Source organism: Haemaphysalis longicornis, unplaced genomic scaffold (assembly GCF_048455015.1).
Source record: "Haemaphysalis longicornis isolate Haplotype H1 unplaced genomic scaffold, Haemaphysalis longicornis Haplotype H1 scaffold_1, whole genome shotgun sequence".
Lineage (NCBI taxonomy): Eukaryota > Metazoa > Arthropoda > Arachnida > Ixodida > Ixodidae > Haemaphysalis > Haemaphysalis longicornis.
In genome coordinates, this window is record NW_027526203.1 from 438301979 (window position 1) to 438326759 (window position 24781).

The 24781-nt window shown below is 44.0% G+C and overlaps 1 protein-coding gene across 1 annotated transcript in view; it reads left to right on the top strand.

Moving 5' to 3' along the window:
* Erp44 (Endoplasmic reticulum protein 44) overlaps window positions 1-20963 on the top strand; it is a 46095-nt gene extending 25132 nt beyond the window's left edge. The window contains exons 8-12 of the mRNA XM_077687485.1: window positions 4002-4118; window positions 4206-4317; window positions 5370-5511; window positions 7467-7578; window positions 19156-20963. Of these exons, the coding sequence (XP_077543611.1) occupies window positions 4002-4118; window positions 4206-4317; window positions 5370-5511; window positions 7467-7578; window positions 19156-19236 (564 nt within the window). The 3' untranslated portion in view covers window positions 19237-20963. The remainder of the gene's footprint in view (window positions 1-4001; window positions 4119-4205; window positions 4318-5369; window positions 5512-7466; window positions 7579-19155) is intronic.
* Window positions 20964-24781: the final 3818 nt, after the last annotated feature.

The window sequence follows — 24781 nt, forward strand, 5'->3', positions numbered from 1 at the left end:
TTTGTCTTCATGGCTCCTTTAAGGATGATCTTTCATTTGGGATAGAGAACATCTATTCGACAAAAATCTATTGTCTATCCCTTTAAATTTCTTGTACTTTTATAACTAGTGAAAAATATTGGAATCGCAGCTGGACCGGCACTGTGAAACGTAATAGCAGTGTGTCCTAGCTGCAGGGACTACCCCAGCATCTATCATACCGTATTTACTCGCATAATGAACCCACTTTTTTTCCTGAAAATTCAGCATTAATTTGGGGGGAGGGTTCATTATGCGGGAAAAAATTGCAACAGATTTTTTAAAAGTTGAAATTTCATACAATAAAGTTGCTAAGAGAAGCGCTGTCAGAGCCTTACCATTTTTGTAAAAAACATGTAGGTAATTATGTAATTGAAATTATATTTTATTTGCAACTCGCCATCGTCCCCCTTCGCCATGGAGCTTCCATCCTCACTGAAGTCGCTTGCGGCCACACTTTGTTGTCGGCACCATTTTCCGTGCCATCAAGGCACTCCAAAATTTCTTTTCCGACATTGGCAAGTTTCCCTTCTTTGGGCCCACGAAACACACGACGACCCCTGTTCACCGCCTGAAAACCTCTCGTTTTCGCCCGCAGCTACACGCACTCGGTCAACACTGAAGTGCCACACAGCTGCGCCATTTCCATGTGCAACGCATGATCCACCACCGTAGTTTAAAACGCCACGCACCAGGAGCACAAAAAAAGGTTGGAACACAGCTGAACACCACAGAGCGTAAATGGCGAAGTCACGTAACAGCAAGAGAAGAGGAGTGCGGAGTACGTTTAGTGCTTTGCTCGCATGCCAACAGAACCAGCCTAAACAGCAAAGAGCAGGGAAGGAGTGCGGAGTACATTTTGTGCTTTGTTCGCACGCCGCAATATTGTGGTGCAAGAAGGTTTGTTTTGCATTCGACAGGTGGCGCACCTCAAGCGCGCAATTTTTAAATTGTAAGCCACAGCACTCGCGCTCACATCTCCGGCTACGCTTGAGATTTCTTTTTCTTGGAATGCATTTTTAGCATTTCTGCGCGTACTGTAGGGTGATATCAAGTTACTGCGATCGCCTACAGCATCAGCAACCATGCTGAAATAAAAACATATTTCCGCTGGATTTTTTATGCAGAGTGACAAAAAAGTAAATTCTCAACAAGAAAAGTGGGGGGAGGGTTCATTACGCGAGTAAATACGGTACTCTCTGGACATGCACACAGGACCCCAAAGTTCCCATCATACCCAATCGTACCCCCACTTTGTGAGAAAGGAGGCTGGCCGATCCTAGCGCGGAAGTGCCAAGGACACTCATGGAACGTGCAGAGATGGCCCTTAGGGGATCCTTGTGGAAATATCTTCTTCTTCTTCTTGTTCTTCAGTGCTTTGGACTCTGGTAATAGCCTTAGCCACTACTCTAGAACGATGCCCCGCTAAGCCCGGCTCTCACTTATGCCTGATTAGGTGCTTTAAATGCAAAAGCGTTATGTCTTCCCCAGGTGATAGTTCCACTAAGCTATATTATAGGTCCACAAAATTATATTATGCCTTGAGGCCACGGCAAAACAGAGAGGCTTGCTGTGCCCAGGTTTAGCATCACGCCTTTGCCGCAAGATAGGCCGCTCGTGCGTCTGCGTTGCTGCACAATTAACTCGAAAAATCGGTTTGCTCTAAGCAAATGGACTCAGCGAATGTTTTCTTTTTTCGCGATCTCCCGGTGCTGATGTATGCAGTGGGAGGGAGGGTAGATCAGGCCAGTAACTTTGACCTGTATCATGAAATAGTTACTACAGATAATTATTTTACTGTCACTGTTGCAGGCTACACACTAACCATTCGTGACTGCTATGTGCACTCTGACAATGACGATGAACAATTTCGCGATTTCACTAGGGGAAAAAGTAGCTAAACAATCGGTAACTCGCGTAGAGCATGACATCATCCTGATATTTTTTATTGGAATAATTTTTGGCTCTTGCTTTTTATATTTTTGTTTTTGTTTATTTTGCTTCTTTTACCTTTCATGCTTTCCTTTTTCCCCTCAACATGAAATTGTGCATGCGCCACTGCCTCCGGGTGACGCAAGGAGACCAAAAACAGGTAGTGCACACGTTGCCTGAGGCACCGCTGGGCGTCAGCAGATTTCGAAAACAAAAGTGAATGAGCTTTCCGTGTGATGTAACCGACACAAAGCATCCTCAACAACATTCTTGGAATGCGTCGGAACAGCACCAACCTTCAGAATGACCCCTTTTTGGCTGCTCTGTCGCACACTGATTATCCAAAAGCATAAATGCCCGTCGTCAGTTCACTGCACAATACACAGTTGTGTTGCGGTGGCTTTAGTTGTGAAAAGCTACATGGAGGTGCGACGACGGCCGCAGCTAGGCTAGGTAGCCCCCCCACTTACAATGCAGGCGGCCAGCAAAGGTCCAAACCAACGCCACAACATTCCTTTCGGGCACCGCGCTGGCAGGTCGAGCCGTCGGCGCACATGCATTCTGCCAACCACCGCCACATTTAGCGGTCGCCAGTAGGCACTTCCCGTCGCGCACGTGCGCTTCGTGACGTCACGGTGTTTACATTCAAGGGGAGGTCCATTGGTGTCACTTACTAGTCATGGTGGTACGTTGGGAGGGCTCATCCTAGTAGACAGCGCAACGGAAGATTGAGGAATGTGTTGCCGTGGGCACCGTGGTTGCTAGGATGCACTGCACACTTTGAATCACTCTGACTAAATGGGTTTGACTCCTTCAGACTTTGTCGTCGCTAGGTAATGTCTGTGTTTGTGGACACCGCAGATCCTACATGATCCTACAATGTATCCTACATGATTTGCCCAATTTTACTTTTATCATGATCTTGCACCAACCAGCCCCTGAAAAAGTGTTGTTCTTAGAGTGGGTTTGGCTAAAATGTAAAATCAAGGTAATTTATACTTGGCACATTAATAATTGCTCTTGCATGGAACCAACTACTGCTAACAATGCATTGTTTATTGTAAACGGATCCAGTTACTAGTTTGTACATACCTCTGTTAAGGGGGCAGACTGGTCTTAGAGCTATTTTTTTTATTTACCAACCAATTTTAATGACACTGCACAGTACTATAGAGTTTTTTGTGCTGATTTCAAATCTGCCATTAGATTTTTTGTAAGTTGATTATATTTTGAGTTAATTAATGAATAATTGCCATTATTTTGGCTCACAATTACAAAATAACCACTCCATACAGAATAGCAATTACTACGTGGCTAGGCAGACAAATGACTAAAGGATACAACATAGGAAGCACTTTTTTGATTCAGCTATTTTTGGTCGTTTTACAACACAGGGAACTTAACTTCTCCCGTGCTCTGCCAGAAATTGCTCGCAAATGGTGCCAATTGAACACAATAATAATTTTCCAAGGCCTCCATTTGAAAAATTTGTTTCCAACATTGTATTCCCCACACATTTCGGTATCAGAAGCAAAAAGAATTAAAGTTGTACCTGCTCTGGGTGCCAAGATATCTGAGGATGAAATGCTAGCTTTGTATTGCAAGAAAAGTGCCGTTTCACCATCGAATTCTGCGCTTACTGAGCTGTAGAGTGCACTTTAAAATGCTATTATAATATAATAACAACAAAATATGGTGCCTTTTGATGAGGAAATTTACAGACCGATAGAAAAATGGCCGTGGAGGCCAGAAATGCCATTTTTGAGAAAACGCTTTTTTTGACCGTTTTTCGGCCCCAAAGACCCAACTGCCCCCTTAAGTAAAAGTAGCGGGGAAACAGGACCTCTCGGCGAAGCATAAACAAGGAAGTGGTCTAGCGAGAAAAAAGATTTGTGGTTGTTAAAACCCTGTGTAGTGTTGGGCTTCTGTATGTGTTTCTCCCTTGGTATTTTCGTTTTCACAATAAACAAACAGAAAAAGTACAATGCACTGTCCTACTTTGTGGGGACTACGTAGCAGGGTTAAACTTTTTTCTTTTCTGTTTTGCGCAGTTTGGGGAAAACCATGAGACGTATCCTTCATTGCCCCATCTGTTTGATGACCTGAAAAAGTGGGCTGGAGAGAAGTGCATCCCACTGGTGCGGGAGATCACATTCGAGAACGCCGAGGTAAGAGGGCAGGCAATGGGCAAATGGCATTTTCTCTTCTGGGAGCCATGCCTAAATATCTGCTTTTTTGTGGTTGTGGGCATGCAGGAGCTGACAGAAGAAGGACTGCCATTCCTCATTCTATTCCACCACCCCGATGACAAGGAGAGTGTTGATCTGTACACGAAAGCGGTCCACGAGCAGCTCCATAATGACAAGAGTATGAACATTTCTCCATGTTCTTTTGCTTGACAGCAACACCGTGCTGTATTAGACTTCTGTAGCTATTAATGTATAAGCACATGAAAAATTCCTGTGCTGTAAAGCACAGTGTAAAGGTAAGGGGCAGCAAGACTTTTCAGAGAACTAAGACAAACGTTATTTGGTGTGTTCCGTAGAGGGAATACTCTGCGGTAGAATCCTGGGAGTGTCAATCTAGAATGACATCAGCAAACCATAGGAAGCATGAGGGAGCAGCAACTCGTGAATTAATATGTCACATAGAGGAATTAATATGTCAAATAGAGAAATCTGTTTTTTTTTTTTTCGGCCATGCCATAATGGGGCTTTGTGCACTAATCGGTCTCACACGGGGAAAAAAAAAAAAAAAAAAAAAAATGCGAGAGGGGGGGGGGGGGGGGCGTAAACAGCACGACCTTGGCTTAACGTGGTCGTGCCAGGAGCCTGGGTCATGGGGCTAGACATGATCTTTTTCACTCAACCAAACATGCAAATCAAATCAAACATCACATGCAGGCCCCACAGCAGTCCAGTTTAAAGCTCAGTATAAAAGCAAGTTTCGCATTAAATTTCGTCTGCTATAATCTCAGTTTATTGCGACCCGAGTGATTCCTTAAAATGCATGATGCCCGAATTACGACCAAAAGTATGGTCCGCTATAATTGGAAGTCTATGTAGCTGGATTCATTTAACAGGTGTAGACTGCACATACTAATTTTTAAAAAGTAAATTGCATAACTTTGGCTTTATAAAACCCCTCTTGGTTTGAAATGCTCCTCTCATGCAGTATTTAAATGTCGCAGCTGCAAGTGCTGGATATCGCAAAAGCAGCGTAGCCAAGCTATGGCTGAAAGTTGGTTTTCATCTTACACTTTCGTTTTGCGTACAAATGTGGGAGTGAAAATGAGAAAAAAGTACAAGTTACGATTTTTTTGCATAGCCTTCTCCATAATTTTGGGAGTTACGGGATGAAGTACTGCACTGTACATATGAATTTTTGAGCCGGCTCGTAAAAAGTGTGTGTGTTTGCAGATACCATCAACCCCCTCATTGCGGATGGAGTCAAGTTTGCCCACCCTCTGCAGCACTTGGGCAAAACAACCAAGGACCTGCCTATCATTGCCATCGACAGCTTTAGGCACATGTATCGCTTTCCGGACTTCGCTCAAGTGAAGTGAGTAGCAGCTGGGGCCGAGCAGCCTTGAGCTACCGACATTTCCGAAGGACCACGAGGGTAGCACGAAATCTCTCTTAATTCGGCAGAAGAGGCAGTTCCTATTTTACCCTAAGCTTGTTCTGTGCTGCCCTAAGCAGTGCTGCCATCATTGGGCAATTTGCATTTGAAGAGGAGTATTTCTAACTAACTGCTCTTGTCCTCCACCATAATAGAGCGTGCTGGGGGCTCTGACAAAAACGGGCATCCAGTATAGTGGCTCAGTGCTAAAAAGCACAGTCCCTCTGAAGCCAGAGGTTAGCCTGTCACTGATTAAACTGTGCAAAACCCTTTTACAGCATTTCATTCCTTTAGCGCCATGCGTGGTTGTGGGTTCTGTTCTTGCTTCAAATACTGAAACTGAAGGTCACGAGTTCATTAGAATTTGACAGCTTGAGCCCAACTCTCAATGCTCCTCTGGTACAAGTGTCATCAGTTGCTGCGTGCATCTTTTGACTTTTGAGGCACTGTCGCCAGGGCCACTCAAAAATGGCACCTCATCCTCCACCACTGAGGGTTTTGTTCATAAACTGTTGCTAGTTTGTGACACAGTGTGATCGTTGGACACTTGCCCTATCGCTGAAAAAAGAAAAAACACTGTCATATATCAGCGAAAATTTGTTTAGACTGCAATTTGTTGTACTCCAGAATATGCAGTTGTGCATCAGCCAGCGTATTCAAGGCATTCAAGGTGGCATCACCAGCTTTTCTTCTTTTCCTGATTGTCTAGTATAACCAAATACAGTTTGTCTTGACTTTAGAACATTCGTTATTCCAGCTTGGCAATCTTTCAACTAAACCAGAATTGCATGTTGTCCTGGCAGCTTGTTGTGTTGTATGCTATCAGCTGCTGTTATGGTTGAGGCAACAAAGAGAACAAGAAAAAAAAAACTTGTATGTTGCATTAACAGCAAGTTCAGAGCGAAGGGGTTACTTTGGCTCGTTAACCCATCCACTTCTTCCTTCTCTTAAAATTTATTGAAATATGGGGCCACCCTCTCAGCTTGTTTCACTTCTAGAAAGCTGTTTTGCATCCTTTAACATGGTTGGGCCTGAAAATCAGCCCGTGTGATAACTGCCTTCTGCATGCGCCTTTCTGCCTGCAAGTCGGAGAAAGCGTGCAAGGAGCAGCAGATCTGCAGCAGCAGTCTTCAAGTTACTTGCTTACTTTCTGATAGAAGGGCAGGCATATTCTTTGTTTATAAGGCGTAAAAGCCACGCACAGGCTACGCTGGGCAAGAATGCTCTGGCACATGCTGTAAGATGGCAGCACACACGAATGGAAAGCTTGGGTTGAAGGAAAGCAAGTATATGATAGTATGCTTAAGTTCAATTCTACTGTCTGAAATTCACAAGTTGAATATGCTAAATACATTCTGGACATGTTCACGAGGGTCTGAGAGTTTTTTTTTTGCAAAGGAAGGTAGCAGAATGCTGGTGAGGACTAACAAAATTTTGGGAAGCCAGGGATGTGGCAAAATATTGAGCAAAAAAAATTTGTGCGATGGGGAAATGGTATTAAAGCTATTTAGTCCTAATGTGTTGGTAAATTGACATGTTTGTGAACAGATGGAGTAAATTTTCTTTTTGTTGTAATCCTGAGGTGATAGTTACAGCCTAATCAAATCCCTGTGAGCAGAAACTGGCATTTTTGCCTCCCCCCTTCCCCCTCCTCTCAAATGCTCATGGTCATTTTGCATTTCGTTTATCATAGTTCTTAATGCAGGAGGTGGGCCTGGAGGAGCGAGCTTGCAATATCAAAGAGGGAATGCATGAATTTCTGTGCCACCGGTTTTGTGTGCAAGCACGCTCAAGAATTCTTAAAAGCATGTGCGCATAACGTGCGGCCTTTGCATGTTGCATAAGGGTTTATGATACAAGTTTTTCTCCCTTTTCAACGTTTTCTTGGCTTTCAGGATTCCTGGAAAGCTCAAGGCGTTCGTGGATGACCTGTACTCTGGAAAACTTCATCGAGAATTCCACTATGGCCCGGATCCCACAGTAGGAGGTGCCGAAACTGAATCTCAGGTAAGCAGCTGCAGTAGAGTAAAGTTACAATGCGATCGTTGCGAAAGCAGATCGTCAGGCCAAGTGAGGCAGGGAGAAAGGAGTGAGGGTGGCCTGGCCAGCCCTTGCTATCACGTGCCATGACACATACGTGCCAATCCTCTTGGATTTTCGGTAAAATGTATGAATCTGGACTTGTGCTGTGATTTTGACTTTTGGGTGTGTTCAGATAAGGACAGCCAAGGTGGTGTCATGGCCATTTTTTGTTTCGAACGAAACTTTTACGGTGCATAGAATATTGTATTCTCACCAAGGACCTGACAGTATCTTAGCGAGAAACACCATAGTTGGTGAACAAAAAAAAAAAATATTAGGACGCGACAGGGCAAAGCCACTTCTCAGTGTGCCCGGTGTGGCAACTTTGGTGGCCCATAAAACAAAAAGGAAAATTTTCTAAATATTCATACTCTCTACACGAAATATTTGCAAACTTTTCTGCTGAATCCAGCAAAATTGACTTCTTCGTAACTATATTTCTTCAGAAAATATTTCCCAAAATTAGTCGGAAAAGCAATGTCGTTCAAAAATGACAGTTTTTAATTTTTTTTGTTTTTACCCATCGATTCAAAATCCAAGCTCTCAATTTTTTTGCCTAGTTTACCGAGGGCAGGCGAACATTTTGTACCCTTCTCATAACTGTAGGAAAGAAAATTTTCAAAATGACGCTATGTGAATTACGCAGGAAAATGCAAATCTCTGAAAAAGAGCCAACTTTCGACGTCATTTAAAAAAAATCATGTCTCTCAATTTTCTTGAAATTTTCTCAAATTGTGTCTCAATGAATGAATATTCTGAAGCAGTAAAAATGTATTGCATTATTTTTGTTTTAGTTTGGGAAAATGAAGTCGTATCCGACACGAGTTTTTGCCCGATTTCTAGGGAATGGCAGCGTGCAATTAACTCAGGCAAATAAATGGGACTGTTCTTACAACTTTAAAAAATATATAATGGGAATGAAAAAGAAAACCGGTCTCTATATTCATAATTAGCCATATTTCAACTTGTTAATTGCGGCATTTATAAACCATATATTCTGTGTATACGCGCTGACTCAACAGTTCCTATATCTCAAATTCACTACGGCAATAAAACATTGCTATTTTTTTTTCATAAATTTCTATCGTCCTGCTTCTGCTCTGTCAGAAACCCATATTTTACATTTGTGATCTTGCATAATCACACCTAATATAAAGTTTGCCCTATTACAAGCAAGTAACCACGCTGCAGATAGTGAGGTGCAGCAGGCAGTAGTCGTAGTCACGGTGTATTTTCGTTTTTCTGCTGCCTGTTAAGTTCTAATTTTAAAGACAAGCTTTTTCAATTATCCACCATTCAGGCTGCCGAGATTTATAAAATAATTTGCTTTTTTAAATCTTGATTTGTGTCCTCCGAAAGTGATGAAAGAGAGGCAAATTTTATACTACTACAAAACTTTTTACTTTTACATCTATAGGATCACTAAACAATAAAACAAAGGTGCAGCTTGCTCTTATAAAGGCCTTTGAAAGTGTCCACAAGCTGTGGTCACAACCGTCGCTGCCATTCTGAGTCCGCATTGCGTGCTGTGTACATGAAATTTCCTTCATGTGATTTCACACTCTTCCACATGTGAGACGACTGGATGCCAGGAACCGGTTTGACATTCTTCCAGTCCTCTTTCTTCATCTCTCTGAATGTGGCAAGTTCGCTGTCGTCCAAATGCATCATGACGACATTTTTCACTTTTCCTGCAAGCGTGTCCACGAACTGCTTTGCGCTTTGTATGGCTTCATCGGCCGCTGAACGCAAATTCTGCGCCGTAGCTTGGTGCTTCACAAGGCCACCCACGCCGTCACACGCATTTTTGCCATGTCCAGTTGCGGAGAAAATCCACTTCATCTCCCTACATTCACTGTTCTGCATCTCGTGGAACTGGTATTTGTTTTTAAAATGGGCGGCAGCACCATCACTTACATATGTAAGAATAGCGTATATTGGTGCGTTGTCTTCGAGATGCTGCTTGATTTTGGCGAGGGCCAAGCATGCATGGGCAGAGTCATGACTAAGGTCGTCGCAGATGATGGCATAATTTCTCGTCGTCTTTCTCGAGGTTACAACATAAGTGAATACACTTATTTGCCTCTTGTGCCAGTGGTAACCTTGTACTTCGTCTGGCAGCACAATCGTCCAGTTCTCGGCAAAATCAAAGTGTAGCACTACCGCGCTCCTTTCACAGTTCTGTTTCGCATCACGTATTGCTCTGGCCTGCACACATCTCGTGAAGTTGTGCGGCACCCATTTTTCGGTCAACCTTTGTAGCTCTTCAATGAATATTGGAGCGGTCATTGTTTTTTTAATAAGCTCACCCGAGTTCCAGGAAGCCATGACCACCTCCTCTTCAAGGTCAACATGGAGCTTATCCAAGGTCAAGTTTTCCGCTTTCGGGCAGCGTTCACAATCTCCAAGAAAGCACGTGGCTGTAGGCTGCGGACATGTGTAAAGATCCAGCATGGTTTCGCTTGAAAACGAATGTCCACTTGCATTTTGGAGGGCTACTAGGGCCAGGTGAAAGTTAGCACAATATATGCACACACATACCTGGCGGTATGGAGCGCACTTCACCCATTTAGGACGCAGTGAAATGAACTTTGTTATCCCAACTCTGGAGGTAGTGTGAGCGTGCTTGTAGATACAGTAAGCTTCTCGCAGGGACCGTGTCATGAAGCGCTTAGGAGTCCATTGTTGCTCACCGTCGATCTTAGCACGCACCACATCCTTTTTGTTCGGGCTTTGCCTTGAGCAGTCCAGTTCATCAGTGGTGTAGTAAGAAATCACTGTACGAATGTCTTCTTCATTCACTCTGTGTCTACTGTAGGCCTCCACGGTAGACCGCACGCCTTCAGAATTTGCGAGTTTTTTTGCCTTCTTGATGATGTGCCTAGTCGCCTCTGGGATTACCCTTTGCACTTCTTTTGCGGTCATGGCGGGTGGCAGCAGAGTCAGCAAGCGGCAACGCTCCTGAAAGGAGGTGCATCTGACATACGCCTGGCGCATGTTGCCTTTCCAGCTGTCACAGTCGTTGCAGCTTTCGTGCGTCATTGTAGATGTGCCTGGGACATTGTATGCCGCCCGAATATTCGTGTTGATTTCAGTGACCATGGCATCATGAATTTCCTTCTCCTTCCTCTTGACGTAGGAAGCCTTGAGGTGCTTCCGCACAGCATTCGGTTTTTTTCAGTGGAGAGACCGCCAAGCGCCTGCCGACAAAGTCATTTAGGTTTGCGACAATAACTTGCAGAAAGTTGTCTAGTGCGAGGTGAAATTGCTCTGGCGTGCTTCGGGTATCCTCTTTTAAACGGCGGAAACAGTTCTGACAAAGCATGTCTTCTTCGTGCACCGTAGTGGCTGTGTCTGGGGGTAGTAGTTTCTTGATGGCGGCGACACCAATTTCCCTCACGCAATGAAAATTCCTTTGAAATTGAATTCTGCGCTTGTGTCTTTTTGAGTAATCAGCACAAAACTTCTGCCTAGGAAAAGGCGCCATGCTCCTCCGGAGGTAATAAATGCTACTTGTTCAGGGTTGGCCTAGTCTGGTTCAGTAAGAACGAAACTGGAACACTCACAGAAACGACGCTGAAAGGCACCAAAACTCGAGTGCTTCCGTATAGATGCCGGCCACTGTTTCAAAAATTCCAAGATGCTCCTAGGAGGTTGCTTGGCTGTCTGGTGACCCAGATGAGTGCAAGCAGGAGCCGCGGAGCTGATAGGGGCACAGGATGACGATGATCAGGCAGAAATGACTCGAAACTCGTGAATTGCGATAAAACTGTCATCAGTCGGGCACAAGAGGTCCACAGATGATAAAGCATTTGCGCTTGGTCATTTTGCCGTTTTACCAAGCGCGCGAGTGACGGCCCCATTTAGTCGAAGCATTTTTCTGGCCTTATAGGTTCTTGATTGTACGTGCTTTCGCACGGTATAATTGGAATTTTCTTGAAGCCTTTATGTCCTCAAGCTGCTGAAAAACATGCTGTTTTTCGATTGGCTGTAAGGAACAAACCTTTATTAGTTGAGCAGTTGACGGACCGCCAGGCAATCGTTGAAAGCAATAATCACTTAATTGATGCTTACGCACCTCCAATTTTGAACAGTGTGAAAATCTAGTTTTGCGATCTGTAACGGTTTATAGTTTGCCGTAACAACAGAAACACACAGAGCCAAGAATAACAACGCTGGGTATCAAGTTGTTGCCTCTCACAGGACTGCCGCAGTTAGCACTGCTCTTTGTAGTAAAACATCATTCTCACACCCTTCTTCAGTAGTTTATTAACAACCTTCTGCAAAGTTTTCTCAAAAACGAGCCGTCACATGGGTACTAATATATTGTGAGCAGAAATACAAGGTGCACGCTTCCTTCAAGTTGCAACGGCGTGGAAGTGTGCTTCAAAACTACAAAATAAACCAACAAAAAAGGTCGAAAATATTTTGAAATATTATGTTCAGGCTATAATTAAAGCCCTGATCATAGTTCTAAAAAGGCGTTTCGATCCATTATGATACATTTTTTTTTCTTTCGCCGCCATACAGAAAGCATGCGAAGGCTCACGTTCGGATTATAGGGCTAAGTATGACTTCATTTTCCCAAACTAAAACAAAAATAATGCAATACATTTTTACTGCTTCAGAATATTCATTCATTGAGACACAATTTGAGAAAATTTCAAGAAAATTGAGAGACATGATTTTTTTTAAATGACGTCGAAAGTTGGCTCTTTTTCAGAGATTTGCATTTTCCTGCGTAATTCACATAGCGTCATTTTGAAAAGTTCCTTTCCTACAGTTATGAGAAGGGTACAAAATGTTCGCCTGCCCTCGGTAAACTAGGCAAAAAAATTGAGAGCTTGGATTTTGAGTCGATGGGTACAAACAAAAAAAATTAAAAAGTGTCATTTTTGAACGACATTGCTTTTCCGACTAATTTTGGGAAATATTTTCTGAAGAAATACAGTTACGAAGAAGTCAATTTCGCTGGATTCAGCAGAAAAGTTTGCAAATATTTCGTGTAGAGAATATGAATATTTAGAAAATTTTCCTTTTTGTTTTATGGGCCACCAAAGTTGCCACACCGGGCACACTGAGAAGAGCTTTGCCCAGTCGCGTCCTAATATTTTTTTTTAGTTCGCCACCTATGGTGTTTCTCGCTAAGATACTGTCAGGTCCTTGGTGAGGATACAATATTCTATGCACCCTAAAAGTTTCGTTCGAAACAAAAAATGGTCATGACACCACCTTGGCTGTCCTTATCTGAACACACCCTTTTGCTTGAGATTTTGTTAAATACTAAGTCTTACAAACATCCTTTTAATGCAGTAGAACCTTGATGATATGAGCATGGCTGATATGAATTTCGGGGGGATCTAGAATTAAAACAATTTTCTGGACAAAGCCTATACGTAAAGTGGACTAAATGTTGCATGCGTAGCAATGTATGGTGATAAAGGAGAGTCATTTTAATGGTTGAAAAGCAAGGGGGCCGGCACAAGGTGAAAATAAGGTGAAGTTTTAACGGATTCAAGTTGTAATACTTCTGCTCAAAAACAAATTGCACCGCATTTGACCGACAGCAACGACTAATTGAGGTGCCACTTCCATAGCTGTTCAGTGACCAGAATTGGCATGGGAAAGCGGCTGTAAAATGAGCTGTAATACATATTTTATACATGCTCGCTATGGCAAAACCCTAACCTTAAAGACTTTTTGTGGGAGTATGTTAAAGCGAAATGTGAAAATAAAGCTCAGTGCAGCATGTTGTTGGGCTAGTTGGTGCTGCATCTTATAAGTAGAAAAACTGCGTGTAAAAGACAGGACTATGACAAAGGGGACAGGATAGGCACAGACTTACAACTAACTTTATTGTAAAAACAAACATGCATATACAATCTGGTCCACTTATAACAATATTCAAGTGCCAAGAAAATTCCACCATTAAAACCAATAATTGTTATAAGCGGGTTGCGAAAAAAAGGCCGAAACAGCTCAAAACATTTTATTCGCATGCAAGCAAGGTTGTACTAGTACTACTTATTTGCAGAAAAGATGCCATAGTCGGTCAGCTTTGTTTGCTTCGCACGAAGCTGGCGCACATCTTTTTCAAGAGCTTTATATAGGTGCTTTGGCTAGCTGAGGGAAAGGTCCTTGGCACAAAAGCGAAATTCGTGAGGAAATGTATCATGCATTGGGCCTCCTATGAGCCACTACCTGAATAGGCTGCGCAACCGTGTCGTCAGAGTCGTCACTGTCACTGCTGTCCGCAGCACGTATCCGCGTAGCAATTGCCCCTTCAGTGAAACACTCGGACGTTTCCCAAACATCGGCTTTGACGCGCCTTCTGCGGAAAAACAGAGGCAGTTGAAGAGGCACCCAGTCAAATTCAATGCGACGCACTTGGGACACAACCGGTGAATGCGCGAGTGAGCGGCGCCTGAGCTCGCAAGCAGGCGTTGGGGTTGATGCCAAAGCAGGGGTGCCAGGAGGGTGTTCGGTAGGAAAACTGCTCGCCTCTTCCCCTCATTATAAGTGGGTGCAACTGTATACTATTCCTTACATGTGCACACAAAGCAGCCAGTTTTCTCTTTTATCAGTGCACCATCCTGTTTGGAAGTTCAAACTCGTTAGCCTTAGAGGGTCAAGCAAGGCCACAGCATGCCAAGAAGCATGCTGCACCGCTAGTGCGTTGCACAACTGGGGTTGTATACTCTATACTGCTCCAATGCTGGAAGGTATATGTCGGCCATACAGGCCGCCGTGTCAATGACTGCTTGAGGGAACACCAGCTATCAATAAAAAACAAAACAGGTTCGCAGATTCCACACCATTTTTTTGCTTGGAAGACGAGCCATGCCTACCACTGCTGAATGAAACTAAAGTGCTGGGCAGAAGCCAGAAACAAGTCGCCCAAGAGCTGATAGAGGGATATTTTATTCGCAAGCACTGCAAAAATTGTGTCAGCAAGCCTTCGCTTACTTTGTACGGGAATGAGTTTGAATTTTAAACAGGATGGTGCACTGATAAACCAGAAAAAAACTGACTGCTTTGTGCGCACATGTAAGAAATAGTATATATTCATGTTCAATTTTCCAATAAAGTTAGTTGTGAGCCTGCGCCCGTCCTGCCCCCTTTGTCCGAGTCCTGTCTTTTACGTGTAGTTTTTCTACTTGGGAAATGTGGAAAGATTGTATTTTTGTATCGCACGTATTCAGCCACCACTTTAATGGCATTTGGATCATTTTGCCCACATTTCACAAACTTTTGTACACATTGAGAATGAAGAGTATGCAAATTTTACTATTCCCTTCATTACAAACGCAGTTTCTAGTTTCGGTCGAAAAAATGAAGCCAAAAGACAAGCTACAGAACACTTCCACACTACATCCCCCGGTTCTTCTGCCTTCTGACACTTTCCTCCCACCGCTTCCACTGGGGTATTATCTGTTATCTGATTGTCTTTGAATGGTGAGGGCAGGCTTGCAGTGAAGGTGATGGTAGCATAACTGTGCAAATACTCGAATATTTGAATACGAATCAAATAGTACCTCCACAAATAGTTTGATTCGGGAATCGAATATTTACTACTAGTTTTTTCAATAGTTGAGTAGATTTTCCGAATGTGTCCGGCTCTGCAAAAGCGAGAAATGTTGTCTTGCACTAACACACTTCTTCTGCACTGTCTGCTCATTCTTCGTCTACTCAGCAAGCTTCATCAATATCGTGCTTTCGGCCGAGAGGCCATAAACTTTATCGTGCAGCACACAGTAATTTGTGATTGCATTGATGAGATCACCGTCGACCATGGCACCGACTCTGGCTGCCATTATAAATTCTGCGACTGGATGTTTACATGTTAGGGCAGCTTCTGGTAAAACGTAAAGATCCCCAGGAGCTCAAAATTAATCCAAGGACCTCCACTATGGCTCGCCTCATCGCCTGCGTTGCATTGGCACGTTAAACCCTACAATCAATCAGCTTCCAGTAAAGCAATCATACCAGCTTTGCTGCCGATTTTGTGTTCTTGATGGCGCCTTCGTTAATTAAAAAACAAAAAGCTTCTCACTTTTATTGTGAAAGCAGTATTGGCCTTGTCCAGTGAGTTTTGCAGTGCAAGAGAGCTTGACCTTGAAGTGATACCACATGACTCGCCGCCGCCCTCGGGTGTCGTGAAAGAGGGAGGTGAGGTAGTGATAGGGAGGAGGAGGGCGAGTGCAGCCGCAATGTGAAGGGAGCAAGGAGGCTGGTCCATCTTTGCCGAAGTTGTGTTGTCAGCGCGGTCCCAGTGGCAAAAGTGGCATGCTGCGTCGGACCATCCTGCAGACGTCCCTTTGCTTAGAGTTAAAACAGAAACATGGGTACGAGCACGCAAAGCGGCTGGCAGGAACGAGTGAAGAACACGAACTTTGGCAAGCTAAGCATCGGGAGAAGGACGCAGAAAGACGACAGTGACGAGCTTTAAAGGTGGCACTGGACTGCCATGGGAGACTTCAACTTTGGCTTCGGAAATTGGCGAAATGACAGTAGTGAGTGCTCACAGTACGGAACGCTTCGGCTGCTTTCACTTGCATAACCGGCCTGGCCAAGCTAAACCAGCAAGTTGGTTTCAAATGAAATTCTGACCTTCCCATAGCCATTTTAGCTCTGATTCGGTGCCGAAAGATGCCTTAATTGCTGAGAAATTGATAATCAAATACTGATCAAATGTGGCACAAACAGCGACTGCAGCCGCTGTTTGCGTCACAATAAACCAGAAGCAAGCAAGCAAGCAAGGCAGTGTTGATGTGTAGCATATAAAAGCAACCGAATACAACGCTACCATCTACCGAGCAGTTTGGTCAGTTTCGGTCAATCAGTTGTGCTTTCCCAAACTCCCACATCCTTTGCAGCTCTGGACCACTAAGCAAAATGTTCTTTTATGAAACTCGGGATGAGAATTGATGATTTGTTGAAGAAAAACATCTTGTCCTTTTGAGGCCCCGCGAATGTTGGCGTCGAATGAACCGTTCATGTGTAGCTCACATGCTTCCTCGAAAAGCGGTACCACCGCCCCAAGTATGGACGAGTAGCGTCATCCAGCGACAACTAGGGAAAGCGTTGCGCACGCCTAACGTTTTACCACTTCCGGTGCAAGTTTCATGGTATAGCCATTGGTGGTGGTACCTGTCTTCACGTTCTCACTATTTGCTACCTTATTTTTTAAAAAGCTACGCGTAAGAGTGGTATATTTGTGTTCCCGGTGAGCTAATCTATCGATATAGAGCAACTTGTATTTTGACTTCAGTGTCCCTCTAAAGGGGTCCTGAAAGGTGTTTTGAGCACATTAAATGAACAAGCGCAGTAGCTAGGTTGGGTGGTCAACATCATTTATGCCAAGTTTAATTTTTTGCATGCAGCCGAAAGCTCACACCTTTGTTAAAGTTTGTCGCCCCTTTTCCCACTGTTTCCTCCATGTATTTCAACACCGACTTGTATGTCAGCAATTCTCCCATGTGCGTCACGAAGCAGAGATCCTGCTATCGGACGACTTTTTTTCTCTCTCTTCTGGTGAAGAGAAGCGGCGGTGGGTTGCGGCGGCACCTTTGCTTAACACTCTCCTGCCCACGGGAAAAGCAGTGATTTTTGGGTAGTCTAGCAAACAATCTTTTCCCGGTCGCAAAAAAAGAATTGTAGAAAAGTAAATTTCCTTTGCAGTAGGGATTGTTTCGAACAGAAATGTTTATTTGAAAAACAGAAAAAGAAACGCTATATAGGAAAGTTTTGGGATAAATACAAAAAATAAGCAAAAACATCGGTGTTGGAACACAGAAAAACAATACACAAAAAATTTAAGATACACATTTTGTACAAAGGCTATTAGTGCAAAACTCCTGCAAATATCACACGCCTAACTGTAAACTTTCTTGACTTACAAAGCACAACGTTAGTGCAAGTGGGTGTCATGCCACTGTGCAAAGCAGTTCCTTGATACACAGGTTGGCCACACATGCTTCGCAGAAAACATTGTTTTTCCGCTCAACTCCTCTTTGTTTGTAGCACAATTCACAGTTTCGATACTTTTGTATTTTCTGGGCTTGCTTTGAACAGGTATATCAGGTTCTGGGCCGGTTTGGTGTACTGTCACTTTTGGTGCTGAAATGCAATGATGAAAAGTTGGCCTCTAAGTCAGTGCTGCTGCTGTCATCCAAAAAGTCGCGTGTAGAATCGTCCAAATCACTAAAAATGCTGCATTTCCACGGCGCTGTATCGCGCTTTGTCAACACCATCTCAGTATCATGCGAGCACCCATAACATGACACTGGCAGGGCTTTAAAAAAATCTTGGCATGCAGAAAAAAAAAAGAAAGTATGTAAGTGTTACTACTGAGTAGCTGGAGCCAGCCCTGAGAGCACACTTGGAAAGTGCCAAATTCGAATAAGAAAACGTCAAAATGTGAACTTGAAAGTGTCGATAGTATAGTATCGATTTAATAGGCTTTGGCAGGAAGGTGTTAATTAACGCTTCCTGCAGCTCGCTTACACGCTGTTGTGTTCCGTGTTCGTCTATATTTACTTTTTTTTTGCTCTATTGCCATGCTTGTTGTTACAAGGCATGGGTGCAGCTTGTCAAAACACATGTGCACCGTAGATAATTAGCTGCAATTGCTACTTATCTATGGTAGTGAATAAAACAAAACTTGGCATGTCATATGTCATAGAGCTTAGAGCTTTCCACGCTTAGAACTAAATCGTGGAAAAATTGTTTTCAAATACCTTAATTAGGTTGCGGGTCAGAGCTGTTTTATGAGACCACTCAATTTCCTTAAAAACCCCTCCCGATTTGTGTCGTCCATTGCTGTGCAAAAGTGCGTTTGCAACACACGAAATCTTGTCCATTGTAGGCAGTGTAGTTCAGCTGGGGAATTTTTTTTTAATTTGCAGCACCAAGGTTTCGCTGTTTCATATAAATTGGGGTGGTGTTTGTTCCATACACATTTCCTGAAAAATATATAGATATCATGGGCCATTCAACTCGGTGAATGTGGATGCCCAGTGAAGCGTTTCAGCACACAACATAGAGCAGACAAAAAATTTAGGGGAAACGTATGACCTATATATTATTTCCCTTGATTGTTGATGGCAATCACCCCTAAGGAAGACGTAAAAACATGCACACACTTTTATTTTGACTCAAGCCTTGGCTCAGGCTCCTCATGTGCACCATATTATCGATGCAGCACCATGGCGCTCCCTGTTCTGTTGTGTAAGCACTCTTCCAGTACTGCTAGCACACACATTTGTATCCGTGCTTGTTAACAGGTGTGTGAACACAACAGGGCCGGAGCTCTAGGACATCTGTCACGGTAACCTAGGAGTAACCTTAAATATTGGGGGTTTACTTTTTTTTTTTTTTTTTTAGTACAAAACGAAGCCTTCAATTGTGTATCAGTGCTGCATTTTGTCACCACACATTTGGTGCTTTGTTGTCACTGTTTTGTGTTCTCTAAAAATGGGCCCGTTACGTTGCACGTTGCAGAGTACGGATCCACCCGAGTCCACATTCAAGAACCTGGCTCCATCCCGACAGCGGTACACTATACTGAAGGACGAGCTCTAGTAGAACCACCAGAGAGCAACTGTACAGTCTGGTTAGTGGGCGCCACAATTTTTTTTAAGGCCGTGGGAAGTGAGAATTGTGAAAACAGCAGTCTGTGGACAGTAAATGTTTCTATGCCTCTTGTACGTTTTTCTTTTATAAAGGTTTAACGACTGTCTGTTCCACTGAAAACTGTGTAAAGAATGAAAAAAAAAACGGGAGGGGTGAGGGAAAGATAGAAAACTCGCATGTTTTAAATTCTTGTTCGATTAATTTTTTTATTCATGTTAGCTACTTCCAAGAGGTGCTGTGATGCAAATAGTGTGATTTCTGGCAATGTGCTATGGTGTTGATGTACTTCAAACCCTCACTAACATTGGCTAGTGCTTTTTGTTCCGAAATTGTAGTTGCCAAAAGGTACCTAGCTCCTCGTGACAGCTAAATCTGACCTTTTGCAACTGCTGTGGAAATGTGACTCGCATGGAAATGTGACGTACTGCGGTTCCTGCTTTCATATAAGTGCAGGATCTGGAACTTTTTTTTTTTCTTTTTGGTGTTTGGTTTTTATACCCTAGAAAATGAACCGTGCAGCATTTCCTGCTTACTTTTTTTTTTTGTGGGTATTTGTGATGCGTGTTCATCACATCATTTTTTTTCCTCTGTCAGTTTCGCAATTTCTCTGTACTCTTTTTTTTTATTTTTTTTTTTTTAATGCCTTCATGGTCACTCAACATGTCATTTCTATAGTGCCGCAACTAAAACATATGAAATATTTTACATCACATAAATAATTGTAGCCACAACACAAAGCGACTATGCTTGTTTGTGTAAAACATTTTCTTGGATAAATGGTGTTAGCTCATCGAGTTGAGAAAATTGCTAGCTCTTTACACTTGTGGATGACCTACATTTCGTAATGACTGTTTATACAAAAACCGACAGAATTTTTTATATATTTTTGTTAGTTTAACACCAAGTCTGCCTTTTGTTGTTATTTACATGCTTTACAATAAAAAATGTTTTTGGTGCAATGGTGGGTCATTGAATGATAACAAATTTTCCCCGCTTGCAAGCCTGAAGAACCTTAGAGGGTATTTGTGGCTGGTTTTTTATTGAGGTACTGAGGTTTAGTTTACATAGTTCTGGTGCACTTCAGCAGTGCTCGTAGTTGTGTGTCGGTTTGGAAAATGGAAATTTCTGTTCACATGGTCTCACTGTGCTTTACTTCTTGTCTGGTGTGCACCTCCAGGACTAGCCTAGCCCTGGTCTGGTAGTTGGAAATTCAAAGAGGGAAATCTTGGGTGTCTTTTTGTTTTTTGCTGCACTTTCCTATCTCACATCTGTGGAAGCATTTTCGTAGGGAAATGGCAGAAGTGTTAACAACTAATTTGTAATGCCAAGGCTGCTACAATCCTGGGCTCATCATTTCGTTTTTACAAGGTGTTTGTAGTGTACAGAGTGTGCGAAAAATGTCTATGCGCAGTGCAGTTTTCGTGATAAATATTGGTAGCGAGCTGCTGGGGTGACCGATTGCAGGTTTGTTTTGAGGGTCATTTCTGCGGCTAGGTAAATTCAACTGGACAATAAATGCAATCTTCATTGGTTTTTTTAATGTTATTATTGTATGTAAATCGAGCCAGTTCCCACCCCCATGTTTTTGGATGGATGCTGTTTTGTGCTTGCTGGATATGCGATCATTTTGTAATATAAGGCAAAACTGGGAAATAAATGTTTGTTGGGAACACAAAGCAGGTCTACTTGTCTTGCAGTTTCTGTTCAGGGGCCTTGGACAGTTCTTGAGAATAGGGGGGGGGCACTAACTAGTTGCCTCGTAAGTCGGTTAGGAATGGCACAACAAAGGAAAGCGGTCTCTTCTGGTGCTCTCCCATTGCTCTCCAACTGTGGCAGGAGCAGTGGGATTTCATTTGGTAATTGTTCCACCAGCTGGCATATAAAAAAGCAAATGTAAGTGGGTGAGTTAATATTTTTATGCAAGCAAGTTTCAAAATGTACCCACACAAATTGCCCTAAAAAGAAATGTGCCTCCACACACCTTTTATTATATCAATAAAGTCTTTTCCAATCCAACCTACCTTTTATTATTCTCTTCTCACTTGTGGAAAAGTGCTCTTTACAGTCAGCTGGAAGGTACTGAAGAGATATTTTTTGAACCTTACAAATTCTACCTCTGCTCTGTGACAAGTACTTGCTGGCAGAACAGTCCATTAAAGGGTCCATGAAGAGAAAATACAACTTTGTTTAACTTTAAAGAGTTCGGCTTCAGTACCTCACTCAGCTCCATTCCGGCCACGAAAGATGTTTTTTAACCGATAAAAACGCAAGAAATACTTAAGAACTTTCAAGTTTCACGCCGCAGTGACGTGTTATCTGCGCGAGTGGCGTCATATGGGCCAGCACTAAAAGCGTAATTTTCAGTGGATTAGGTGCACGTTAGCATTCAAGTGATTCGATCAAACGGAACTAGCGGCCCCACTACAATCGTCCAGTCATGTGTCCTGGCGATTGATTAGTTCGGCCGCCATCAATCCCCCAAACAAGATTCTGTGACGTCATAGCAAAGTTGCTGGAAACTGGCTAGCGAGTCGCCACAGCTCCACACGTTTTCTTTGATATCTCCGTTATTTTTTGGAAGCTTGCGATGAAATCGGTATCATTTTTATCAGGACAAAGCAGCCTTTCTAATAAACCAAACTTGTATTTTGTCTTCATGGCTCCTTTAATGGTCCCCTGGTGCATCATACCTTCCTTCATGGTGGGTATTGCTGTGAGAGTATTGGCACTGTCACACTAGGTTGCCGAAACTGCAGAGGGGCCACTATAAAAAAAACTTTTGGGGGGATGATAGTCCGAGTTTCAGTGTGTCTTGCTCAAATCAGCTGGAAATGTTACTGGTGAGCCTGCTGTGTAGTGTATTACTGACGCACTGGTGATTGGTAAGTGTTCTGTGAGGATAAAGGACGGAAAGTGGGATAAAAATAAGAATTGAAAAGGGAGAGGAGAGAAAAAAGGCTAAGAGATGGCGTAGGGAGGCAAAAGGTAATGGGGAATTTTTTTTTTTTAATTGCGATAGTATGCCCTTTTGCATAAAGTCCTACAGGTATAAGTTGGCGCCAGTTTCCCGGAGGTAGTCCAGAAGACAGTTGTGGGGGGACCCCCACAGCAATTGCTGAAGATCGGGGGATCTCCCAGGATGCAGGCCTGCGCCGCGAAAGTCTCCAGATCTCACTGCAGTCAGGGAAGGGCACGTCCATAACATGTCTAGTGTTGGCTTCTTCGGCAGGAGCCGTACAAAAGGGGCAGTTCATGGTAAATGGGGCATGGTATCGTGGTAGCCACGCCTGGGTTACCACAGGAGGGAGGGCCACCCCAACTCGAAGTCTACGCAGCAGGACCTCCTCCCAGTGAGCCAGCCCACTAGAAAGGTCTGTCCCACACGGTGGGATGAGAGCGCGTGTGGCGCGACACAGACCTTCCTTTACTTGGACAAAGTGTTCATATGGGTCAGTTGTCAGGAAGCACGGCAGGCATGGAACCGACATAAGGTGACAGGATCTATCCGCCGCAATATGAGCGGTGATAGTGTTACGCCGGATCCATGACAGTCAGAGAGGGCAGGGGGTACGTGTCCAGTAGTTTATGAATGTCTCTTGAAACCGACAAGTTGGAGGCTACACGGCACAAATCCCATATGGCCGCCATTAAATCCATGTAAATTTGTATAGTTAAACTTCCTGGGGCTTGAAGAAGGACCGGTATTAGTGCCTGCAGTCCATCCCGAATGGCTGCAAGTTCCGCCAGCATAGAAGTCAAGGTGCGGAGCATTTATAAACGCAGGTTTGGTTCACTTCTGCATGAGGACATTCCATCGCCGTAGTTAAAACGCCGTCTTGGGCCCCAGCGCCCACAAATGCCTCTACAACCTGAGGCTGGTTCACAGCCGCTAGCAATGGTACGCCCGGGGAATGTGAGTCTGCATTTCCGGTCAAACGACTGGGAGTCTAATGAGCAGCCGGTTGTCGGTCACCTGATGGCACACCCAGGGCGGCCTAGTTACAGGGTGGGCTGGTAAGGCAGGTAGAGAATGGCCCATGTAGATCCTCAACTCTGCCGGCTCAGAAACAAAATTATTTGTGCTTACGGGCGGGGCGGCGTTGATGTACAAGCTTCTGCCTGAAGAGATGGTATAAACGTTATTGGTGATCGTCCGCATTGCCTTCGGACATTGTCCTCCCACCGCTTCCACTGGTGTGTTATCTTTTATCTGATTGCCCTTGAATGGTGAGGGCGGACCGCCGCCGCTACGGCGGCGGGTAGCACGGTCCGACTGGGCAGGTGCACATTCGTTACGGTGGGGTGGATTAGTTACGCGGGCTGGCCTTCGCCATGCCCGCACATTAGCTCCGCTGAGAGGCAACCTCCTCGCCCTCCCCGCGCACGCATGCGCATGCGCAGCCGCTATGCTAAAACATCATCTCCCCGGGTGAGCGCGCCGGTACCAGCCCAACTTCATTGCTGATTACACCTGTGTTGCCTCTCTTCCCCTCAACTGCGTGTGGACCCACCTAGTGGGTAGCGTGACGCTACTGCGCAGTAGCGTCACGCCTTACCGGGCGTGACGCCCGATCATTCGAGCGCCACAAGGTGTTATGATACCAAAGAAGACGACGCTGAGTGCTTCGAGATTGAATTTAGACAGAGAACACCTTTAATGAGAGCTGAAGAGGTCAGCCCAACTAACGGTTGGGCTGGCTACTTTAGATGGGGTGAATACAGTGAGGTGACAGCGAAAAATAGAGAAAAGAAAAGAAAGAAAGGGGAGTAAGAGGGGAAATGCACACATATACAAAATGTACATGCTCAGAGGGTTCACAGAACCTCTTCTAGCCCTGTTTCCGCAAGAAAAGTAAGCAGTGTTTTTGTACCCAGCACTGCCTCTTTACGATTTCGCCAGGGTCCGCTGTCAGCATTCCCATGCGCCAATCAGAATTACACAGCGGCACGACATCGTAAGTGCTGACAACGGTGTGCAGGATGTTGCGGACATCACCAATGCCGAAGAAGCGAACCGTATACCAGCGGCCCTGCTCAGATTCGCAACTGTTGCGGCATAGTGTACAACGACATATATTCTCATTTGGACAGGGTTAGTACGCTTGAAGACAGTCTGGTGAACAATTATGACGCAGAAGAAGAATCAAGCGATTCTCAGACCTTTTTCATGTAAAGCAAGTGCGGTGATCGTTGCGCTGGGGTTCGATTTGTGTGCTGTGAGGTAGAAATCGGTAAGCCATATATCGCGCGACTTTGAAAAGCTCAGTGATGTGCGAAGTTTTCAGATACGCGCCAGAGGGCATATTTTATATTTAGAATTATCGATATATCGAACTAATTCGCAATCCCCTTGGTGTTCGATATATCTGCAAGTTTCCAAGTTCCGACCACGCTATGCGCGGCGGCGCCGACGCCATATATGTGCGGTTGCCCGTCCTGCCCTTTTCACCGTCGGTGTCTTTCGTTGTGCTAAATCTTATTTCTGTGATATGAA